The 18,287-nt window shown below is 59.2% G+C and overlaps 1 protein-coding gene across 4 annotated transcripts; it reads right to left on the reverse strand.

The window, feature by feature from the left end:
- Window positions 1-316: 316 nt before the first annotated feature.
- ZNF787 (zinc finger protein 787) lies at window positions 317-17,697 on the reverse strand. 4 transcript variants are annotated; one of them, XM_081030683.1, is made up of 3 exons: window positions 17,565-17,697; window positions 7,942-8,030; window positions 317-2,007 (listed from the first exon to the last, which is right to left on the reverse strand). In XM_081030683.1, exons 2-3 carry the CDS (start codon window positions 8,018-8,020, stop codon window positions 938-940), a joined length of 1,149 nt encoding a protein of 382 aa, XP_080886809.1. In that variant the 5' UTR covers window positions 8,021-8,030; window positions 17,565-17,697; the 3' UTR covers window positions 317-937. The 4 variants fall into 4 exon arrangements, with proteins under 4 accessions (XP_080886809.1, XP_080886811.1, XP_080886810.1 ...); XM_081030685.1 differs by lacking the exon at window positions 17,565-17,697 and adding an exon at window positions 17,010-17,263; XM_081030684.1 differs by lacking the exon at window positions 17,565-17,697 and adding an exon at window positions 10,613-11,149.
- Window positions 17,698-18,287: the final 590 nt, after the last annotated feature.

Below are 18,287 nucleotides of genomic sequence, written 5' to 3' on the forward strand. Positions count from 1 at the left end.
TTCAGGGCTGGTGGAGGAAAGCCACCTGCCGCTGTCCCTTGAACGAACTTGCAGGATTCCTTTAAAAAGGGGGAATGTGAGTCCCGTTTCTCACTAGCCTGGACACGTGATAGCCACCCCTCTGTGACTCAGAGCCCACAACAACCCCAGTCTACACTCTGGCAGGATGTGGTCTGACTGGGCCGCTGCCCTGCTGGCTGCCTCTCCTCCAGCCTGGCCCCTGGCAGGTGTCCCCTCCAGAGCCCCTACCTAGCCGGCCCCTCTCCCTCCCCAAGAACCAAGCACAGCAGGGACAATCAGATAGTGCCATTTATTGGCCCTCACAGCCCTCCGCCACCGCGCCCAGGCCAAGGAATAGAGACACCGTTCTCCGAGAAGCACGCTTGGAACCAGGGCTGGTTCTGCTTCCACACTCCTGCGCCGCCAGACCAGGATGGGGAGAAAGGGCTCGGGTGGAAAACAAAGGACGGGACCAAAGGAGAGATGAGAGAAAACAATGGTGGGTGGCGTCGGATGGATATGATTAAAAGAAAACTCTAAAAGGGAAAAGGACCCCTCTTTCCCCTCCCTCTCTGGGGCCCCCCTCTAAACCGAAAGGGCCGAATTGCTCTCCATTCCTTGCCACGCTCCCCGCCGGTGAGGGAAGAGAAGGCGGGAAACGGTCTTTCACTCGTGGGGTTTGCCGTCTCTTGGTCTCTAGTTCACGTCTATCTCGGGCTCGGCCGAGACCTAGAAGGAGCAGGCCAGGCCGAGGGACGGGGGCAGGGAGGGAGGGCTGCCCAGTGAGCGCCCCCCAGCGCCTCCTGGAGGCCACTGCACCCCGTGGAGGTCGCCGCTGGTCCGTGGCCCCCGTCAGTCCGTTTGTCCACGGCTGTCTGGGTCCTGCGCCGTCCTTCCCGCCGACCCGAGGGGCCTTGCCCCCTCGGGTCCCCCGCCCCTATCGGGCCTCCCCACCCCGGCACTCGCTGCACCTGGCGCCAGTGGCTTCGTCCTCGCCGTCCTCGCCGTCCTCGCCGGTCCGGTAGTAGCTCTGTCCGCAGCGGCTGCAGACCGAGGGCACGCCCACGGCATGGACCTTCTTGTGTCTGCGCAGCGCCGCGCCCTGCACGAAGCCCTCGCCGCACTCCACGCAGATGTGCGCCGGCTCCTCGGCCCCCGCCACCCCCAGCCCGTCCCCGTGCTGGGCGCGCTGGTGTGCCAAGAGCCCGGCCCCGTGCCCGAAGCCCTGCCCGCACTCCACGCACACATACGGCTTGGGGGCCGGAGCACGCCGCGAGCGGGGCCCTGGCGTCTTGGCCCCCGGGCCCCCCGCCGCCGCGGCCGCCGCGGCCCCCTCGCCCGGCGCACCCACCACAATGATGCCGTCGCCGTCGCCCACCGGGATAGCGATCTCGCCGTCCGCCGCGGCCGCCTCCTCGGGCGCCTTGGCCCGGCGCACGCTGGCCGCCAGCACTTTGGCCGCCACGCCGGGCCCCGACAGCTCCGGGTGCAGCCGCAGGTGGCGCGCCAGGCTCTTGGGCTGGCTGAATCCGCGGCCGCAGCGCGGGCACACGAAGGGCTTGAGGCCGCTGTGCGAGCGCCGGTGCTTGGCCAGGCTCTTGCTCTGCGTGAAGCTGCGACCGCAGTCGGGGCAGGCGTAGGGCTTCTCGCCCGTGTGGATGCGCTGGTGCTGCATGAGGTTGGAGCTCCAGCTGAAGCGCTTGCCGCACTCGGAGCAGGCGTACGGCTTCTCGCCCGTGTGGATGCGCCGGTGCTGCACCAGGTGCGAGCTCTGCGAGAAGGTCTTGCCGCAATCGGCGCAGGCGTTGGGCCGCTCACCCGTGTGCGTGCGCTGGTGCCGCGTCAACTTGGACCAGTGGCTGAAGCTCTTGCCGCACTCGTTGCAGATGTAAGGGGCAGGCGGCCGCGGCCGGGGCGGAGGGCCGGCCGGGGGCGCCGACTGGGGAGGGGACAGCTTGGTCGGGGGCCAGCTGGGGACGTCGTCATCATCCATGATGAGGATGTCCACTAGAAGGCAAGCAGATGGGAGGAGAGAGGAGTCAGACAGGCCACAGCTCCATATGGAGCCCGTGCATGTGCGCCGATGGCCACCGGTAACCCACTCACCTGTGTGCCTCGCAGGCTCACCTGACACAGGACGTCGATGCGCCCAGTCAGTGCGCAACTTTGCACAGACCTGGCCCTGGGAGGTGTCCCATCAGTCTCCACCCCTTACCCTCCTTATTTTCTTCAGCGCGCCCATCAGTCCCTGGCATTTCAGGAAACATTCATCAGTTCACTACCCAACCCTTAGGATTTCTCCTTCACGGCAATTTCCCACACATGTAGGACAATGCCTGGGACATAGTAGGGACACCAAGCTGGGGGCAGGAGGCTTCCAGGGAGAGCTCACTGAGAGAGGGAGAGGGAGAGGGCAGCAAAGCCAGCCCTAAAAGGAAGCGCTGGGCCTTCGGACCCTGCGCCAGGGGCAGTGGGTGGCAGCACCCTGAAAGTGCACAAGCCGGGGAGAGTGGGGCCACAATTGGGCTCGAGAACACTGTCCGGACTGCAGGGTGGAATGGAGAGGAGAGGAAGGTAAAAAGGAATGGTTAATGGGATCACAGACCAGCACCGGCATGCTGGCCCCATTAACTGGGAGAGCAACCTCAACATAATGTAGCCTTTATTACAGACGTCCTCGCACTGGTCCCTAGTTTTGTGGATCCGTGTACCGTGGAGCCATGGTCTTGCTGTCTGCAAAGTGGGGATATATCCAGAAACCAGCGGCCCAACAAAGCCGATCACACATTTGCACCACGCCTGGCCGAGCAGTCTCCCGGGATAAATGAGCCTGCCCCCTCCCCAATTCGCCCAGCCCAGACACTGGTCTGTGAGCACCTGCCACTTCTGCTCCCCCCATGCAGCCTGGGCCTGGGCCTGGGCCTGAGCCTGAACTACCGAGGGATGGTGACTCCAGCGGGGCTCTGACCCCGCCCCATGGAGCGCGACCCCGCCCCATGGAGCGCAGCCCCGCCCCCGGGCTTTGGCCCCGCCCCCCGGGCTTTGGCCCCGCCTCAGGCTCAGCAGCTCCAGGTGCGCTCTGCAGGTTCCTTCCCAGTACGAATCCCTGGCAAGGTTCTCCAGGCCGCTCCTCACTCAACCTGAAGCTCCACGTGGGCAGCGGGGGTCCCCATGTTCCAACCCCAGGCACAGCAGGCACAAAGAACTCCAATACTGTCCCTGTGACGACGCTAGCGAACATGCGAAGAGGGTGTGATGTATGGATGTTGCTAACAGAGGCGTGTGGCGGCTATTTACCCCGACGCAACTCTAGTTTGGGGCTCATGGGGACACCTTCGCACTTATGGCATAGTGGCCCGGAGGGATGGGTTTGCCATGCGGTTGCTGTTTCATGAGGGATCTGGTGAGATCAAAGGCTGCACCATCCTGGGTTCAGACGGGGCGTCCTGGGTGGCCTCTCAGAGGAGTCTCAAGCACACTGGGCCGTGAGAGCAAGCAAGCTGACAAGGACAGCAGAAGACTGGCCCAGCCGCTGATTTCCATGACACCAGCTGACATCTTTGCTGGGAGAGCTCCCTCCTCAGAATCAGGATGTCTTCCGTATTTGCATTCGTTGGGTTGCTTCTCTTTCTGAATACCTGTAGCTAAGGCCCAAGATGGACCCGGATGGCTCTCCCAGCCCGCCACTGCCCGACCCACACCCATTGCCTTCTCCAGGCTGCGGCCACCAGGAGAAAGGGCTCACAGCCGGTCAGGAGCACTGCCTGACCATGGGCCAGTGGGTCTGCCCTCTTTGCCATCATTCTCCTGCCCCAGCATCTATGATCAGTATCCCCGGCCCACAGGCTGTGATGACAATTCTGTGACATGACCTGCCCCGACGAGCTGTGGAGTGCCAGCCACTGAAAACAGCATTAGCTCGGGGACTCTGGACACTCTTGCTGCAAATGTTCAAATACAGGGGGAAAACGGTAACATTTCTGAGGCTCCCCAAATGCCCTGGGTAAGTCCATCTCATCTAGAAGAAAAACTGCCTTTAGTTCTTTTCAGTCACTGAACGGAGCTCAGTGCCGAGCAGCATGGTCACTGTGGGTCACAGCCCGGCAGTAGGGGCCAACTTGATTTAGCAGATGAATGACAAAGGGCAGAAGCGAGCATTGTGTGTGCTGTCAGTACATGAGGACTCTTCTGTGAAGCTTTTATTTCAGTCCCATAGAAACAAATGTGGGGCTGGGTGTGTGCAGACCTGGGAACTGACCACATAAATGACTTCAGGCTTTGGTACAGTTGGAAGAACACACCATGGGAGTTCCAAAGCCAGCTCACCAAAACGCAGGCAGTTGGGCCTGCCCCAGGTGACAAGTGTCCCCTGTGCCATGTCTCTCAAGGTGCTTTACTATCATTGGGGTGGGAAGGTTCAAAATTCTGAGGAAAGGGCTAGAATCTTTTCTTCAGACTTCCTATGCTGGAGCTCGGCCTGCTGGCACCTGCCAAGCCCACCTCTACTGCACCCAGCCCACAATCTCCGAGAACACAGAGTCTGCAAAGCCACTGGCCTCACGGAAGGAGCCTTCAGCCCATGATAGCTCCTGCCTGGGGAAAGGGTGCCCACAGCACCTGAGTGGCCAGCAAGGGCAATGCGCCCGGGCTCCCAAAGCACTGCTGAGACTGCGCAAAGCCTTGCTCTGTCAGGAGATGCTTCTGGGTGCTGCCCAGTCGGTCCACTTTCTTCCTGGCCAGAAAGTCCCAAGCACGGGACTAACCTGGAATAAGCCAGTCATGGTGAGCCTGAGGCCACCTCCCTATGTCATGTCTCAATATGGCCAGTGACACCCAAGATGGGGGGGGATAGAGGGAGAGATGCCCAAAAGCTTCCCTCGTCCTCCCCTTCCTGTCCTACTTCTTTTGGTGTTTCCCAGGAGGGTGTGATGGCTGGGGCTGAAGTGCCATCTCAGGACGGCACAGAGGCCACCAGGGCTGGTGTATCAGTAGCTCATGGAGAAATGACTGAATTAACCACCCCTGAAACCACCCACCTCCAGCTGGCTGTTGGGTGGGTTCTCTGGGCAGCTGACAGGGTCCCCACCGTCCTGCCAGGCTGCTTCATCTCCTTCCTCAAGCTCTTCATGGGGTCTTTGATCCATGCCAGCCGCTGCCCTCTCCATTTGGTCACATCTCCTTCAGCAGGCAGCCCTTTTTCCTCATGCAGGTCTGTGCTGACCCCACTAGGCAGACCTCTCTGGAAAGGCGGTGTTTGCTGGAATTCCCTTTTGTGACATGAGTCAGGCTGCCCACATCTGTGTTGGGGATGATGTGCCAGGTGGCCGCAGGCCAGGTGAGCAGTGCAGGGCACCGGTACACTGCAGTGAGCCAGGGCCTCACCTCAATTCAAGAAGTTCCTGCTGGCAGCTGCGGACAAAGGTGGACGACAATGGTAGGTGCAGGGATGGCGGGAAGGTCAGGGCAGCTGGCGACCCAGGTCTGAGATCCAGCAGCTCAGGCCTGGCAGGGCAGACTGGCCTCATTCCGGGTGTATTGAGAGGAGCCGCGCGGATGCGCATAGGTCAGGTGCACAGGGCGGCTGAGTACAGGGAGATCCCAGGGCCGCAACCCAGGCTCCGGCGCCAGGGTCAGGGTTGTCCTACAGCGTGGCTGCAAGTCTGGGCTGGCATCCACCCACCTTCTCAAAGCTACAGCCTGCACATGGCCCGACACAGGGATTTGGGACTCGGAGGAACCCTCTGCGCCCCACCCACGGTCTCCCAGCTCCACTCTGCCCACCGGGGCTCAGCCATGCCTCCTCGCTGCCTCTTCTCTCCACCGGCACCCTTCTCTCCTCCCCCTCTGCCATTCCTCCTCTGCAGGCCCCTGGGAGCCAGGTGAGGACTTTACTCAGCCGGGGGCGCTGGAGCAGCAGAGGGCCAGGCTGCGCCTTGCGCAGAGGTCACAGCCCACAGGTTACCTTCCTTCCACCTGGGGTGCTCACACTATCCAGACCCATCCTCTCCACAGAGCTCGGCCTGTCCCCCACATGCCCCTCCTCCGTGTGTCTGCCCTGCTCCCAGATTCCACTTCCCTCACCAACAGGCCAGAGGGAAACCTGTGGAAACAGACCAGGGGAGCTTTCCTGCGCTGAGCCCTGCCGCCCCCCCCCACCCGGCGGGTTACCTAGCACTGCCACCTCACAGGGGGCTCCAATTCAACACAGCATGGGCCACAGGGCTTATAGCTGGGCTAGGGGGAGGTCACAGGTGGTGGCACCCCAGCAGCGATTTCCAACAGACCCCCAGTGAGGGAGAATGGGTGGGGGCAGCAGACTGGACAAGGGGGACATGAGAACCCACCTGTACTTTCTAAAGGTTTTATAAAGAGAATGACTTAATGGATGATTTGTAAAATTAAAAATTAACATACATTTTAGAGACAATTTTGGGTATTTTAACACCGACTGGATATTACATGATATTAAGGAGTAATGTTTTGTTGGGTGAGCTATACATTTTGTACAACCCAAAGGTTGTTGTTGGTTTGCTTGTTTTTTTTTTTTTGAGTCCTTATCTGTTGGAGAATTTATGGGTTTGAAATGATATGACGTCTGGGATTTTCTTTAAAATACTCCAGGAAATAAGATCCACAAAACTAGGGGCACAAATAGTGAAATAAGACTGACCAAGTATTGCTAGTTGCTGAAGATGGGTGGGGGAAAATGGAGAGGCATCACTTTATTTATTAATATCTGTGTTTGAAATTTCCATAATGAACAAGAGTTTCAAGTTAATTTTTACAAGGCACGCAGGCCAAGGTCGTATGACAGGAAGAAGAGGGAGCAAGCCCAGGGGTAAAAAGAGGAAGGATGGGTGACAGTCCGCACCACCAGGGGCGGGAGAGTGTGCACCCCACTGGCCACAGGTCCTCACCAGCACCCGGCCCCAAGGCTCCGGGCCTCCTCCAAACCAAGGCCGCCTGGACCTGCCCGCAGAAAGCTTCTCTTCATTCTCCTCTGGTGTTAGAAGCAGAAGGAGCCAAGGTGCTTTACAAAACCTGCCCCCACTCTCATCCAGGTCTTCATAACCTTTCTCTTAAGACGACTACACAATGCTGGCACAGGGGTTGCAAACTCAGCGTCTGTCTTGTGAATAAAGTTTTATTGGTACATGGTCACACCCATTCATTTCCATTCTGTCGGTGACTGCTCTATAGCTCGTGGCCTGCAAAGCTGAAAATATTTCCGCTCTGACCCTTTACAGTAAGAAACATGTGTGGACCCAGTGCCAGCATGACGCCCGGCATGAAGACACAACAACACTTTATTTCTCAGATGCCCTGTGTGAAAGCCCCTGGAAACAGGGAGCACAGCTTCCACTGAGGGATGAGTTTTATTCAACCCAAGCAATGCTTTAAACACATTGCCAGTATTTAAAACCCGTTGCCGATATTTAAAGTGAAAGATTTCCCATAAAAATGCAGACACCCAGTGTTCCCCCCGGAAATCGACCCACACCCTCCTCTTCAGTCCCGTCACCCCCACGTGCCTCGGCTCATCCCCACCCTGTCACACCCCTATCACACCTCAGGCCCTGCCAGTATCTGGAGTTGCTACCCTGGTCTAAAGAGTTTCCTGCCTGGGAGAATCGAGAGACCAACTAGAAATGCGGCCGAGTGCCCAGGACACTGGGGGAACAGGGGCCACGCCATGAGGGGCAGGAAGGAGGGGGAACCCTTGACAAGACACAGCGAGAAGTTGGCCCCCACCGGCCCCCAGGGATGTGCAGCTGGAAGGAAACTTGACTCTACCTAGCCCAGGAGATGGCCTGGCGGAGGCTGAGGCCAAGGCCTCTGGAGGAAAAGATGGGATCTCAGAACCACAGGAGGGGAGGCGAAGGGAGCCAGCGTCCAGGGAAGGGCTCGGGGTCAGCTGACAAGTGCCCAAGCCCACCTCACCTGGATTCTCATGACTGGCCATCTGCTGGTCCTCGGAATCCAGCGGCCCCGGAGACCAGGCCTCTTCCCGCAGCTCCATGTGTGGGTCCCTGTTAGAAGGGGACGAGAAAGGAGGACAGTTTACATAACGGCAGATGAACAGCGGGCCCACAGGGCAGGGTCGCATCGGCTCCGATCTGCACTCCAGCTCACAGTGGCCCCACGGATCCGCAGACAAGGTGCAGGGTAATGGGTATCTGAGGGACTGGGGAGGCCTGGCCCCGGCCCCACGGCAGGGGACAGACCTGAGGACACACACAATCTGGGGGGAAGCTCACAGGCTGCAGCCACCCGCTGCGGCAGCCCCTTTCCAACACGTGCAGACACGTAGGTCAGTGCTGCCACGTGCTGTCACGTATGGAGGCAGGAGGAGGATCAGGAAGGCCCGGCAGATCTCCCAGGAGGAGGGACCACAGACAGCAGGGTCAATGGGGACAAGGCCCAAGGCAGGCCCAGGTCGGCCACGCACCAGCGCTGCCACAGATGTGGACAGCCTCCTGTGGGACCTCACAGGCCAGAGGGGACGGAGGAGTCATTTGAAATGCGGGTCCCTTTGAGAAGGGCACCGTCACACCTGCCTTACAGGTGGGAAAATGGGCTGAGATGCAGCAGGACACCAGCAGCCGTGGCGGGGCAGCTAGGTCACTAGCACAGGTGATGCTGGGCTCAGAGGCACAGCAGCTCCCAGGAGACTTGTGGTGTCCGGACACTGCCCAGCTAGCCCACTCAGCCCAGGCCCCACGGAGGGACCTGCCTACAGCAGTCTGTCTCCTGGTAAGCCGGGGCGCCAGCTCCTCAGACACACCTCCCAGCCCCCCATGTCCCCTCCCCGACCTGCTCTGAGACCCACTGGGTGGACAGTGAGATCTGCAGTTCAGGTGACACGGCACAGTCGCGAGTCAGCCCCTGACCAATGACCCCACTCCAGCTCATCCGAAGGGTAAACCTAAATCTCAGAAAATGCTTCTTGCAGGAAAAGTGGAAAGAACCCTTCAGCCCCGTGGGGGGGCACACTGTAAATATGTCATATGGACATGGACCCACAGGTGTCACAGGCTCGGCCACAATGGTCGGCGGCCAGGCCCGCTGATAATAGGAAGACTGGCTATAACATTTTTCTTTCTATTTTCATTTCCCCTTCCACCCCCCCACCAATAACGTGTAATTGCTTCTGCAATAAGGGTTTGAAAAAGGCTGTAAGTTGACTTTTTTTGATGGCCACGAGGCCTAGGCATCACAAGAGGACAATCACAGGACCCTGAGGGGCAAAGCAGGAGACAGAGCCGTGCGGGCAACTCGGGTCCCACAGTCAACACAAGCACCGCACGAGCCCTCACGCACAGAAGCGGGTGTGCAAACTAGGCGGCTGGCTCTGTGGAAACCCGTCTCACAGTTTCCACTCAGGGTCTGCACCCGAGAAACCTAACACGTGTCCACATAAGACTTGTGCACGAATGTTCCCAGCAGCTGAAAATCAGAGACCTCCCAAAGGCTGGGTAAAAGGAGCCAGTCACAAAGGGCCACACACAAATCTCCAGGACAGAGATAAATGGCTGCTAGGGGCTTGGGTGGGGATGGAAGGGACTGCTCCTGGGCACAGGGTGTTGAGAGTGGCGAAAGCCTTCTGGAACCAGACAGTGGTGATAGCTGCACAACTCTGTGAGTATATTAACCACCACTGAACTGCAGACGTCAAAGGGACGAAGTTTACAGTGTGTGAGTCATGTCTCAATTAAAAAATAGACTCAAAAACTGTACAACTACACCATAAACATTAAAAAAAGAACAGAAAGAAAGACGCCAAGCGCTATGGGAGTTGAGGAGGTGAGATGGCAGAGACCACTCCTTCGCCTTCTTCTCTTCCAAACGTGCCTGCCAAGTGGAACAACTGGTGTGTAAGGACTTCCCAGTCCCGGCCTCCAGCTCAAGCCTGCCTTCCTGCAGGGAGGGAACCTGGGCCAGGCAGCTGGGGGCTCCTTCTATCTGCTCAAAGCAAAGTGTCTGGGGCCATGTACCTGCCTGGGGCCATGCGGCACACTCAGCAGGTGCTTACTGATGGCCAGGAGCCCCACTGCCCAGGGCACGGCTGACAGGGAACCAATGGAGAAACAGCGCACGCGCACCAAGGCTGTGAGGCAGGAATGGTGCAGGAGGGCTGGCCCTGAGCCCACACACAACAGGCTGCTCTGCTGGATTATCTTGAGCTCAAGGAGGCAGCAGGTACAAGGACGTTCCACCTCCCCTTTCTTGCTGAAGCGAATGAAACCCCCACGTGAAGTTGCTTCCTGAACAGGAGGAAGAAACAGGCTTATCTTGGGCTGCACAGAGTCGCGACAGGGAGAGCAATCTGCACGAACAGAGCAGTTCAAGGATCGCTGCTCCTCTCTCATCTCCCAAGTCCGGCAGTTACCTAGCACTCTGTCGCCTGGAGGACAAGCACTCTGGCCTGCTCACTTCTGTGGGTCCTCGTGTTCATGGAAATACGATTCTTAGGCTTCTCTGTTAACCTGCGTCAGTCCTGGCTGGAAACCCTGAGAGGCCAGAGGCCAAGCTCACTCCCCTATAGACGGATAGAAAAGGCCAGACTGCAGCCCAGAGAGAAGGCATGGGCTTCGGCACACGGCCCACCCACCTGGACCCTGCCCTCCAGCTCCAAATGGGTTCCGTGCATGCACTGGGCCTCTGCAGAGCTGGGTGTGGGGACCAGGCGGTATGATTGCGGGGTCCTTGTGAGTGAAGAAGGGCGTCCAGCAGAGCTCAGCCAGGTCCTTCCTGTTCTGCTCACTCACACAGCTGCTGAGGCCTCTCGTCCTGATCTCAGGGACTCTGAGTCCTACCAGGATCTCAGAGTAGGGGGGCTGCAGCCCCTTGCCATCTAGGGGTGAGTGCAGACAGGAAGCGCCAGGGTTGTGGCCCGTGCAGTCCCACCTGGGTGGCAGGGCCCACAGCTCCCTGGAGGACACGGTCCCCAGCGTGCCCTGGAGAAGGCCCGGGCCAGTCCAGATATGAACTCACACAACTTCTGAGGCAGGAGGTGGCTCCTGCCCTGCCAACCTTCCCACCCAGTGCCCCACCTCTCAGCTGGCAGCTCAAAGCCCCTAGTCATACTGACACCATGCGGCCGCGTCCTCACCCTGCAGGACCTGCACTGCCCAGCCCACCCCAGCAATCCAATTAGCGCAGAGCTGACAGGGCCCGCGGGTATTAAGCTGTAGACAAATTATTGTTATTGCTGTTATTAGACCCACCCACCTCCTTTGGATGCCTGCCCACCAATTACCCAGCCCTTTCTTCGGCTGCCAAGCCCGGCTCTGGCTTCTCCCACAGCCAGCTCCCCCAGCTTCTCCGTCGCAGGAAAGAGCTGCCCCTCATCCTGCCCCCAGTCTGCCCTTTGCCTCTCCTGTCTCTGCCAGACCCTTCTGTTGAGGGCCTGCTCGCTGCTTCTCTCCCACACCCCTCTCTCTGCTTTCCTTCACCTCCTCCCCTTACCTCCCAGCCAGTCCCTATCCACTGCTCCCTCGAACCGTTTGGTCACCAAATGCAGTAAGGACTTCTCGGCTTTGACACTCCGCCCCATGCAGCCATGTGCAGCCTGCCCGTCTCCTCCTCCGCCCACCCCGGCCTACCCCTACAGCCCATTCCCCAGACCACAGACCACTCATCTTTGTAAGTCACTCAGTTCAAACAAGCCAATTAAAAACAGAGGATCAAACTAGCCATTCCCCCAAAGAACACACGCAAAGGGTGACGGGCACACGACAAGATGCTCCATGTCACTGCCCTCAGGGACACACATCCTCATGAAAAGCATACTGAGGTCCCATCGCACACTGCCAGGGTGGACAGAATAAAAGCAGAAAGCAGCACGTGTGTCAAGGACATGGAGAAACTGCTGGTGGGAATGTGAAAGGGGGCAGCTAACACGGGTGGCTCCTCAGAAGGCTAAACACAGACCCACCATGTGACCAGCTGCTCCGCTTCTGGGTACAAGCCCAACAGATGTGAAAACACCTATCACAACAATACACACAAGCTCACAGAAACACAAGGTGCAGCAGCCAAAAGACGGAGCTACCCAAATGCCCATCCACAGGTGAACAGACGTGTAAACTGTGGTCCAGCCACACACCAGAATGTCACAGCCACAAAGGAAGCACTGACGCTTGCTGCATCACGAGTGGGTCTCGAAACGTGCCCAGTGAATGCAGCCAAACACAGACCACACAGGCGTTGACTCCATGTACATGACGTATCCAGAACAGGCATGTGCACAGAACATGGCTCAGTGGTTCCTGGGGTGGGGAGAGGTACAGTCTCTTTTCAGAAGGATGACAATGTCCTAAAAGCAGTGTGGTGATAGTCTGACAGTTATACCTGTCTGTGATTACATTAAATACCACTGAATATGCTTTAACTGGGTAGACTGCACAGTAGGAGAATGGTATCTCAGTAACACTGTTGTTTTTCAAAAGGCAGCTCAGTTCGTATCACTCCCCAGCCTAAAGCACCCTCCTGCACTGAGTCCAAAATCCAAAGTCTTCCACAGGCCCCATGGGCCCACCTGGCCATCACCCCTGCAAAAGCACACCCCCTCCTGCTTCCACTGCCCACCACCCCACGTCCTCTCCCTAGAAAGCCATCCTAGTCCTCCACCTGCCTGGGCTGTCTCACCTTTCAAGGGACCACTCAAATGTCACCGCCCAGGCCACCTAGGCCCTGCCCCATATCACAGCGCAGGGCTGACTTCCTTCCTAGCATCTACAACCATTTAGAAGCATGTTCCCCATTTCCTTCCTTAGGGTCTGGTCTCATGGCTGCAGCTGGACACCGGACTCTCGGGGGCTGCCACAGCCCCTCAGACCCTCTGTAGCCCAGCTGGACACTCCTGGAGTGATCCCCAAGTGGTCCCACGGGCTGCAGACAAGGCCCTCCACCCCCATGACCATGAGCAGCTTCCCCCCACTCCTTTCCGAGAGCAGCTTCCCCCCACTCCAGGCCTGAAACCCATCCTGCCCCCTCCCTCCCTGTGGGCCATTCTGTGGTCTGAATATTGGGGGGGTCTCTTTGGAACTGTTTCTGGTTTTCCCATGGAGACTAGTCTATGTAGATTTTCCACCTCGTGTGGAGTCAGCAGGTAGGTCCGATCCCTCAGACCATGCCCTGCACCTCATTCGGGTTTTCCAGTGTATTTAGAGTTGAGCATCACAGTCCCTTAGGGTCCTGCCCCGTTTCCTCCTCTCGCTCACCATCTTCCGTGATTGCGTGCCTCCCGTAAGTCTAGTTCAGCACAGTATTTCCCTCCCTTCCATCACTTCTGGACCCCCCAGCAGCTTCCCGCCTGGCCTCCCAGGACTCAAACACTTGCTGCCAGCCACCCACCCTCCCCACATCCTCAGGTTCAGCACCAGCCATCCCCCCCCACCTTCCAGTCCTTCCCAATCCTCCCCAGGGGCCAGGCCAGAAAATGAGCTAGGCCAGGGTGGACAGCTGTGACCCGTCACCACTCCCCACTCTCGCCGTAAGAGAAAGTTTCTAGAATTCTAGAACCTTGACCTACTGTTATGGCAGCAGCCCCACCTAGGAGTGGCAGAGAGCAGAGCAGCCACTGCCCCACCCTGGCCACCTGCCACCATCTGGGGTTCCCAGGCCTTCAGAAAGGACCGTGAATGCTCCTGATTCTTAAACGTTGATAATTGTTTAAACAAATGAAAATACTCTTAGATTCGCCCCCCCAAAATGATCTGACACACCTAGGGACCATCTTATAGCTGTCACCCCTCAACTGGGCCAAAGGGCCAGACCCCCCATCCTCTGGGTAGGTGTGACTCCTCCTCCCTGGCCTTCCTTGCAGACACTTCCACCTCATCTCCCTCCGCCCTAAAGATTTGATGCCAGAGCGTGGCAAAAACAGCACCTCCCCCAGGAAGCCTTCCCAGATGTCTCTCTTCCCTCAGCTCAAGTGTCCTCGCTTCTCAAATTGCAGAAGGCATTCATCAAGCACAGGCTACATGGCAGACTCTGGGCACAGGCTGCTGTAGGCACAAAATCCTAATCCCATAAGCACATGGAGCGACCGAGGACAACCTCTCCAGGCGGGCTGCACGGTTAGACTCAGCCCCCCACCCACCAGCCACATGACCTTGGGCAAAGCCCTTCACCTCTCTGTGCCTGTAAGGTGCTTAACGAGAAGCCAGGAACCTAGTAAGTACCTAGTGCCGTTGTCACATCAATTGGACTTGTCAGAGCCTAATACCGGGGCTCAGACAAGCTCAAGGGCCAACCCAACGTCACACAGCCAGAGCAGCAGGGTGGGGATGAACTGAGTCGGCCAGACTCAAAGGCAGCTTCTTCCCCTTCTCTCTTTTACACACTGGCACTTGTTCCCTGTAACTCCCATCACTATACTGAGTCCTACATGCTGCGGGTGGGGTCTCCCCACCCCAACCCAGCAGACTTCACGCTAAGGAAGGGCAGGGATGAGCTCCCAGCACAGACACCCCCACAGCAGCCCCAACAATCCAAGACTCTCTGAATGGCCTGAGCTTCAAGGCCGGGACTACGCCTGACGCCTCTCTGGGTCCCCTGCATCATCCATTCCAAGGCCACATGGGACTCCCCACTCAGCACAAGACAGAAGCATGTTCTATGAGACCAAAGTCCAAGCAGACAGAACAGAGAAACCCCACAGCTTTCTGTGCTCGTCCAACAGTTCTGCTACCACTGGCAGTGTACCCGTCCCAACTCCCCCTCCTGCCACCTGTGAAAGTCACACCTGAACGAGGGGCTGTGGCTGGGGGTCCCGAGCCAGCCTGTGGCTGTGCTCCACTGGAGTGAGAGCCCTGAGTCCCCAGCCCAATGACTGACACTTAAGAGGCCTCAGAACAGCCTGTCTTCCCAGACCCCAACCTTGGCCAAAAGAAATTAAGTCAACAAAGACAGCACCATTATGGTAAAGGGCCAAGATCTGGAGTCACACGTAGACCCATGCTCCAATGCTGCTGTGGAATCGGGGCTCAGGCCCAACCCCCTAAAATGAGGGACCACCTCCATCCTAAGGGCTTAGCACAGTGAGCACCAGGCACAGGGCGGGCACCTGCCAAGTGCTCAGCAAGCGAGCGTGGTCATTTGCAGTCTGCGTCCGCCGCGAGGCCTCAGGCAGCACTGAGGAGGAACAAGCCAGGTTAGGGACAGGGGATGCATCTGGGCGCAGGTACCCTGAACGCTCCGTGCCCAGCAGTGACAACCAACGACCCTGGATAGCCAGGCAGCCGCTGGAGGCCACAGCCGGACCTTCGCCACTGCCGGCCCAGAGCTCACAGCCATCCTCCCTGGAGTCCAGGGTCCTCTTGGCCAGTTCCTCTGTTCTTCAAGACTCAGGACATGCTACCTCCCCTGGACATCCTCCCCCAACCAGGGGGCCCTGGGCTTCTACAGCTCCCAGGAGCTAGTCTACAACCCCAGCCCCTCTGCTGCCTGCTCCTGTGCATGTGTCTCCCCACAGGCCTCTGAGTTGCTCCAGGATAACAACTGCTGCCCAGCGTCACCCAAATCTGGGACTGGCCCAGGGGGACACTGAGAAATGTGTGCTGACTGAGTCTCCTCTCCTACCCTACAGCAAAGGACTGTGTCCATGTGCCCAGCACGGGACAAGGCTGGTCCAGTGAATGGTGGACTGTGCTCCCCACCTTAGGGGAGGAAGAGGAAACTGAGCCTGGGAAAGCGGAAGTAGCAAGTCCAAGGTTACAGGACTGGAAGAGAGGAAGCTGAGGACTGGAGGAGAGCGGCCTAGGAATGTCTGGCTCCAGAATCCTTTCCACACACTCTACATCCATCTCTCTGGCTCTAAAAGGAAAGGATTAGTTAGGAGCCTTCCTCGATCAATACTGTTATTATCATCCCTCTTTTATCCAGTTGAAAACCGAGGTTAAAGCTCCCAAAGATCACAAAGGTATGAAAGATGGAACTGAAATTTGAACGCAGATTTGTCTGACCCCCAAGCTCTTGGCTAACAGGCTGCAGTGCTCTCTACCGTGTTTCCCCGAAAATAAGACCAGGTCTTATATTAATTTTTGCTCCAAAAGACGAATCAGGGCTTATGTTCAGGGGATGTCATCCTGAAAAATCAGGCTATGGCTTATTTTCCGATTAGGTCTTATTTTGGGGGGAAACACGGTACCCATGGGCCAGGCACTGTCATTCTTCAGCATCACCAGGGTGGCGGGTAGGTCTAGAAGGCTTCCAAGAGGAAAAGAGCAAAGACAGGAGATAACACCAGGAGAAACCTGATCTGAGTGTTCTCTGGGGCTAAGGAGGGCTGAAGGGACTGCAGAAGACACAGCAAGTGAACGCCAGCTGCATTTAGCAAAGAGGCTTCCAGCCTTAGGAAGGAGGTAAGTCAGGATCAAGAGCAACTGTGCCTCCAGGAGCGCGGCCAGATCCGCCTCCCAGCTGGATGCTCAGCACTGCCCAACTGGGGGTCTGCCACCAGGAAACAGGAAAATGCATACACCAAGTCACTCCCTTCCTAAAACTCTGGCGGCCCCTCTCCACTGGGCGGGGCGGGGTGCCCTCCTCAGGCTCCCAGTCTATCCATGAATCTATCCACAGGGCTCTGGTCACCAGATGAGCACTCTGTTTCCCGATGTGCTTCTCTGCTGGCCTGCTTCAGGCCCTGTCCTTGGTGCCCAGCACTGAAGAGCCTGCATCCACGCTCGCTGCTGGTTCTCCCGCCTGTGGGTCACTTTCCTGTCTGAACACGCCATCCTGAACTTGCAGGACACCACGGGCACTCATCTCCATGAACTGGGGTGTCCACTTGTGGCCAGGAGAGAGGGGATACGGGCGCGCGGTTCGGCGCCCAGCAGGCCTTGCGGGTCGCCAGGAGGCCCGGCTACCCTCTTCATCCTGCACCGCGGGGCACTGGGGGCCTGACCTTGGCCCAGTCGCTTCCTTCCCGGCGCACGCGCTTCCTGCCCCCGCCCGCGCCAGGGAATGAATGAGCCTCCGCAGGCCAGAATGCTCGTAATTACCGCTCGGATCAAAGGCCGCACGCGGCTCGCCCGAGGCAGCAACGGACCCGGGCAGCTTTGAAAATGTGAAGCAGTGGGGGTGAGGCCGGGACCTGGACTGGCCCCCCCAGGGCCGCCGCTTCCGGTCAGGCCGTTTCGGCCAGCGTGGCCCCCTCCCCCACGGAGCCTCAACTTCCCCCCGGAGTCGCCACCACTTCCGGCCACAACCGGCGGGGAAGGCTGGGGGTACGCGGCGGCCCCACCCGGAACGAAGCTCCAGGGTAAGGCCCCCGGCGCGACGCACGCGCGCTCCACCTGGGCGCGCTCCATTCCCGCCGCGCACGCGCACTGCCCGCCGCGCACGCGCTCGCCCGCGGCCCTCCCAGCGCGCCCCCGTCTGTCCCGCCCCGCGACGCCGGCCGCGCGCCCTCACGCCCCCCCAGTGGCGCGCACGCGCACTCACCCAGTCGCGCTCGCCGCCCGCCTCCCCGCCCGCCCCCCGTCCACAGCCCGGTTGCCGAGGTGCGCCCCCCTGGCCCCGGGCGCACGCCCCCCGCCCCCGCACCCTCCCCTCACCTCCTCGGTCCCGGGGCCGCCGCGCCGCACTCCTCCTCCTCTCTCCTCCCTCGCGGATGGTGGCAGTGGCGGCAGCGGCGACTCAGACCCTGGGGTCAGGGGGACGGGCGCCCAGGCCGGAAGTGACCTTCCAGGCCGCTTCCGCCCGCGCCACTCCCCCCTCCCTTTTCCACCCCCCCTCCGGCCTCCACCCCGTCCTCTCCGCTCTAGGAAGGCGAGCCCGCGACCCCCTAGCCGCCGCCCCCCCAGCTCTATGGTGCTAAACGGCTCTCAGGGAGCCACTTCCGGGCGCGTCTAGGATGCGGGTCCTCCGTCCGCGCTCTATGGCTCCGCGCGCCGAGGGGCTGCGGCCCCGCCCCCTCCTAGGACCGGAGGCGCGGGCTCGACCCGTTAGGCGGAGACTTCCGGTGTCTGGGGAGGTGCCCCCCGCCCCCGGTACTGGCACTCGCGCCTGCGCAGTCCTCTCCCCGCGCCGGCTGTGGGTGGGAGGTTTGAGGAGGGTGGCGAGGGCCGCTCGTGCCACCCCGGGTCCTCCAGTCGTCTCTATCATCGTAACCCTTTCCCTGCGGTCGCTCCTTGCAAGTGACCCGCGCCCTCGTGCTGGAGGGGTCTGTAATCTGCCACCCTGGTCCTTTCGTTACCCGACAGAGCGTGTGGGCCACAGGCGCCTGCCCATGTCCATGTCTCTCTCAGCTTCAGTTTCCCCCCTTGTGGAGTATTAAC

This window comes from Rhinolophus hipposideros, assembly GCF_964194185.1.
Source record: "Rhinolophus hipposideros genome assembly, chromosome: 21".
Lineage (NCBI taxonomy): Eukaryota > Metazoa > Chordata > Mammalia > Chiroptera > Rhinolophidae > Rhinolophus > Rhinolophus hipposideros.

Coding starts and splice junctions, on each gene's coding strand:
- ZNF787 (XM_081030683.1), bottom strand. CDS start 8,020: ATGGAGCTGCGGGAAGAGGCCTGGTCTCCGGGGCCGCTGGATTCCGAG. Junction 2,008..7,941: donor GGCCAGTCATGAGAATCCAG/GTGAGGTGGGCT, acceptor CTTGCCTTCTAG/TGGACATCCTCATCATGGAT.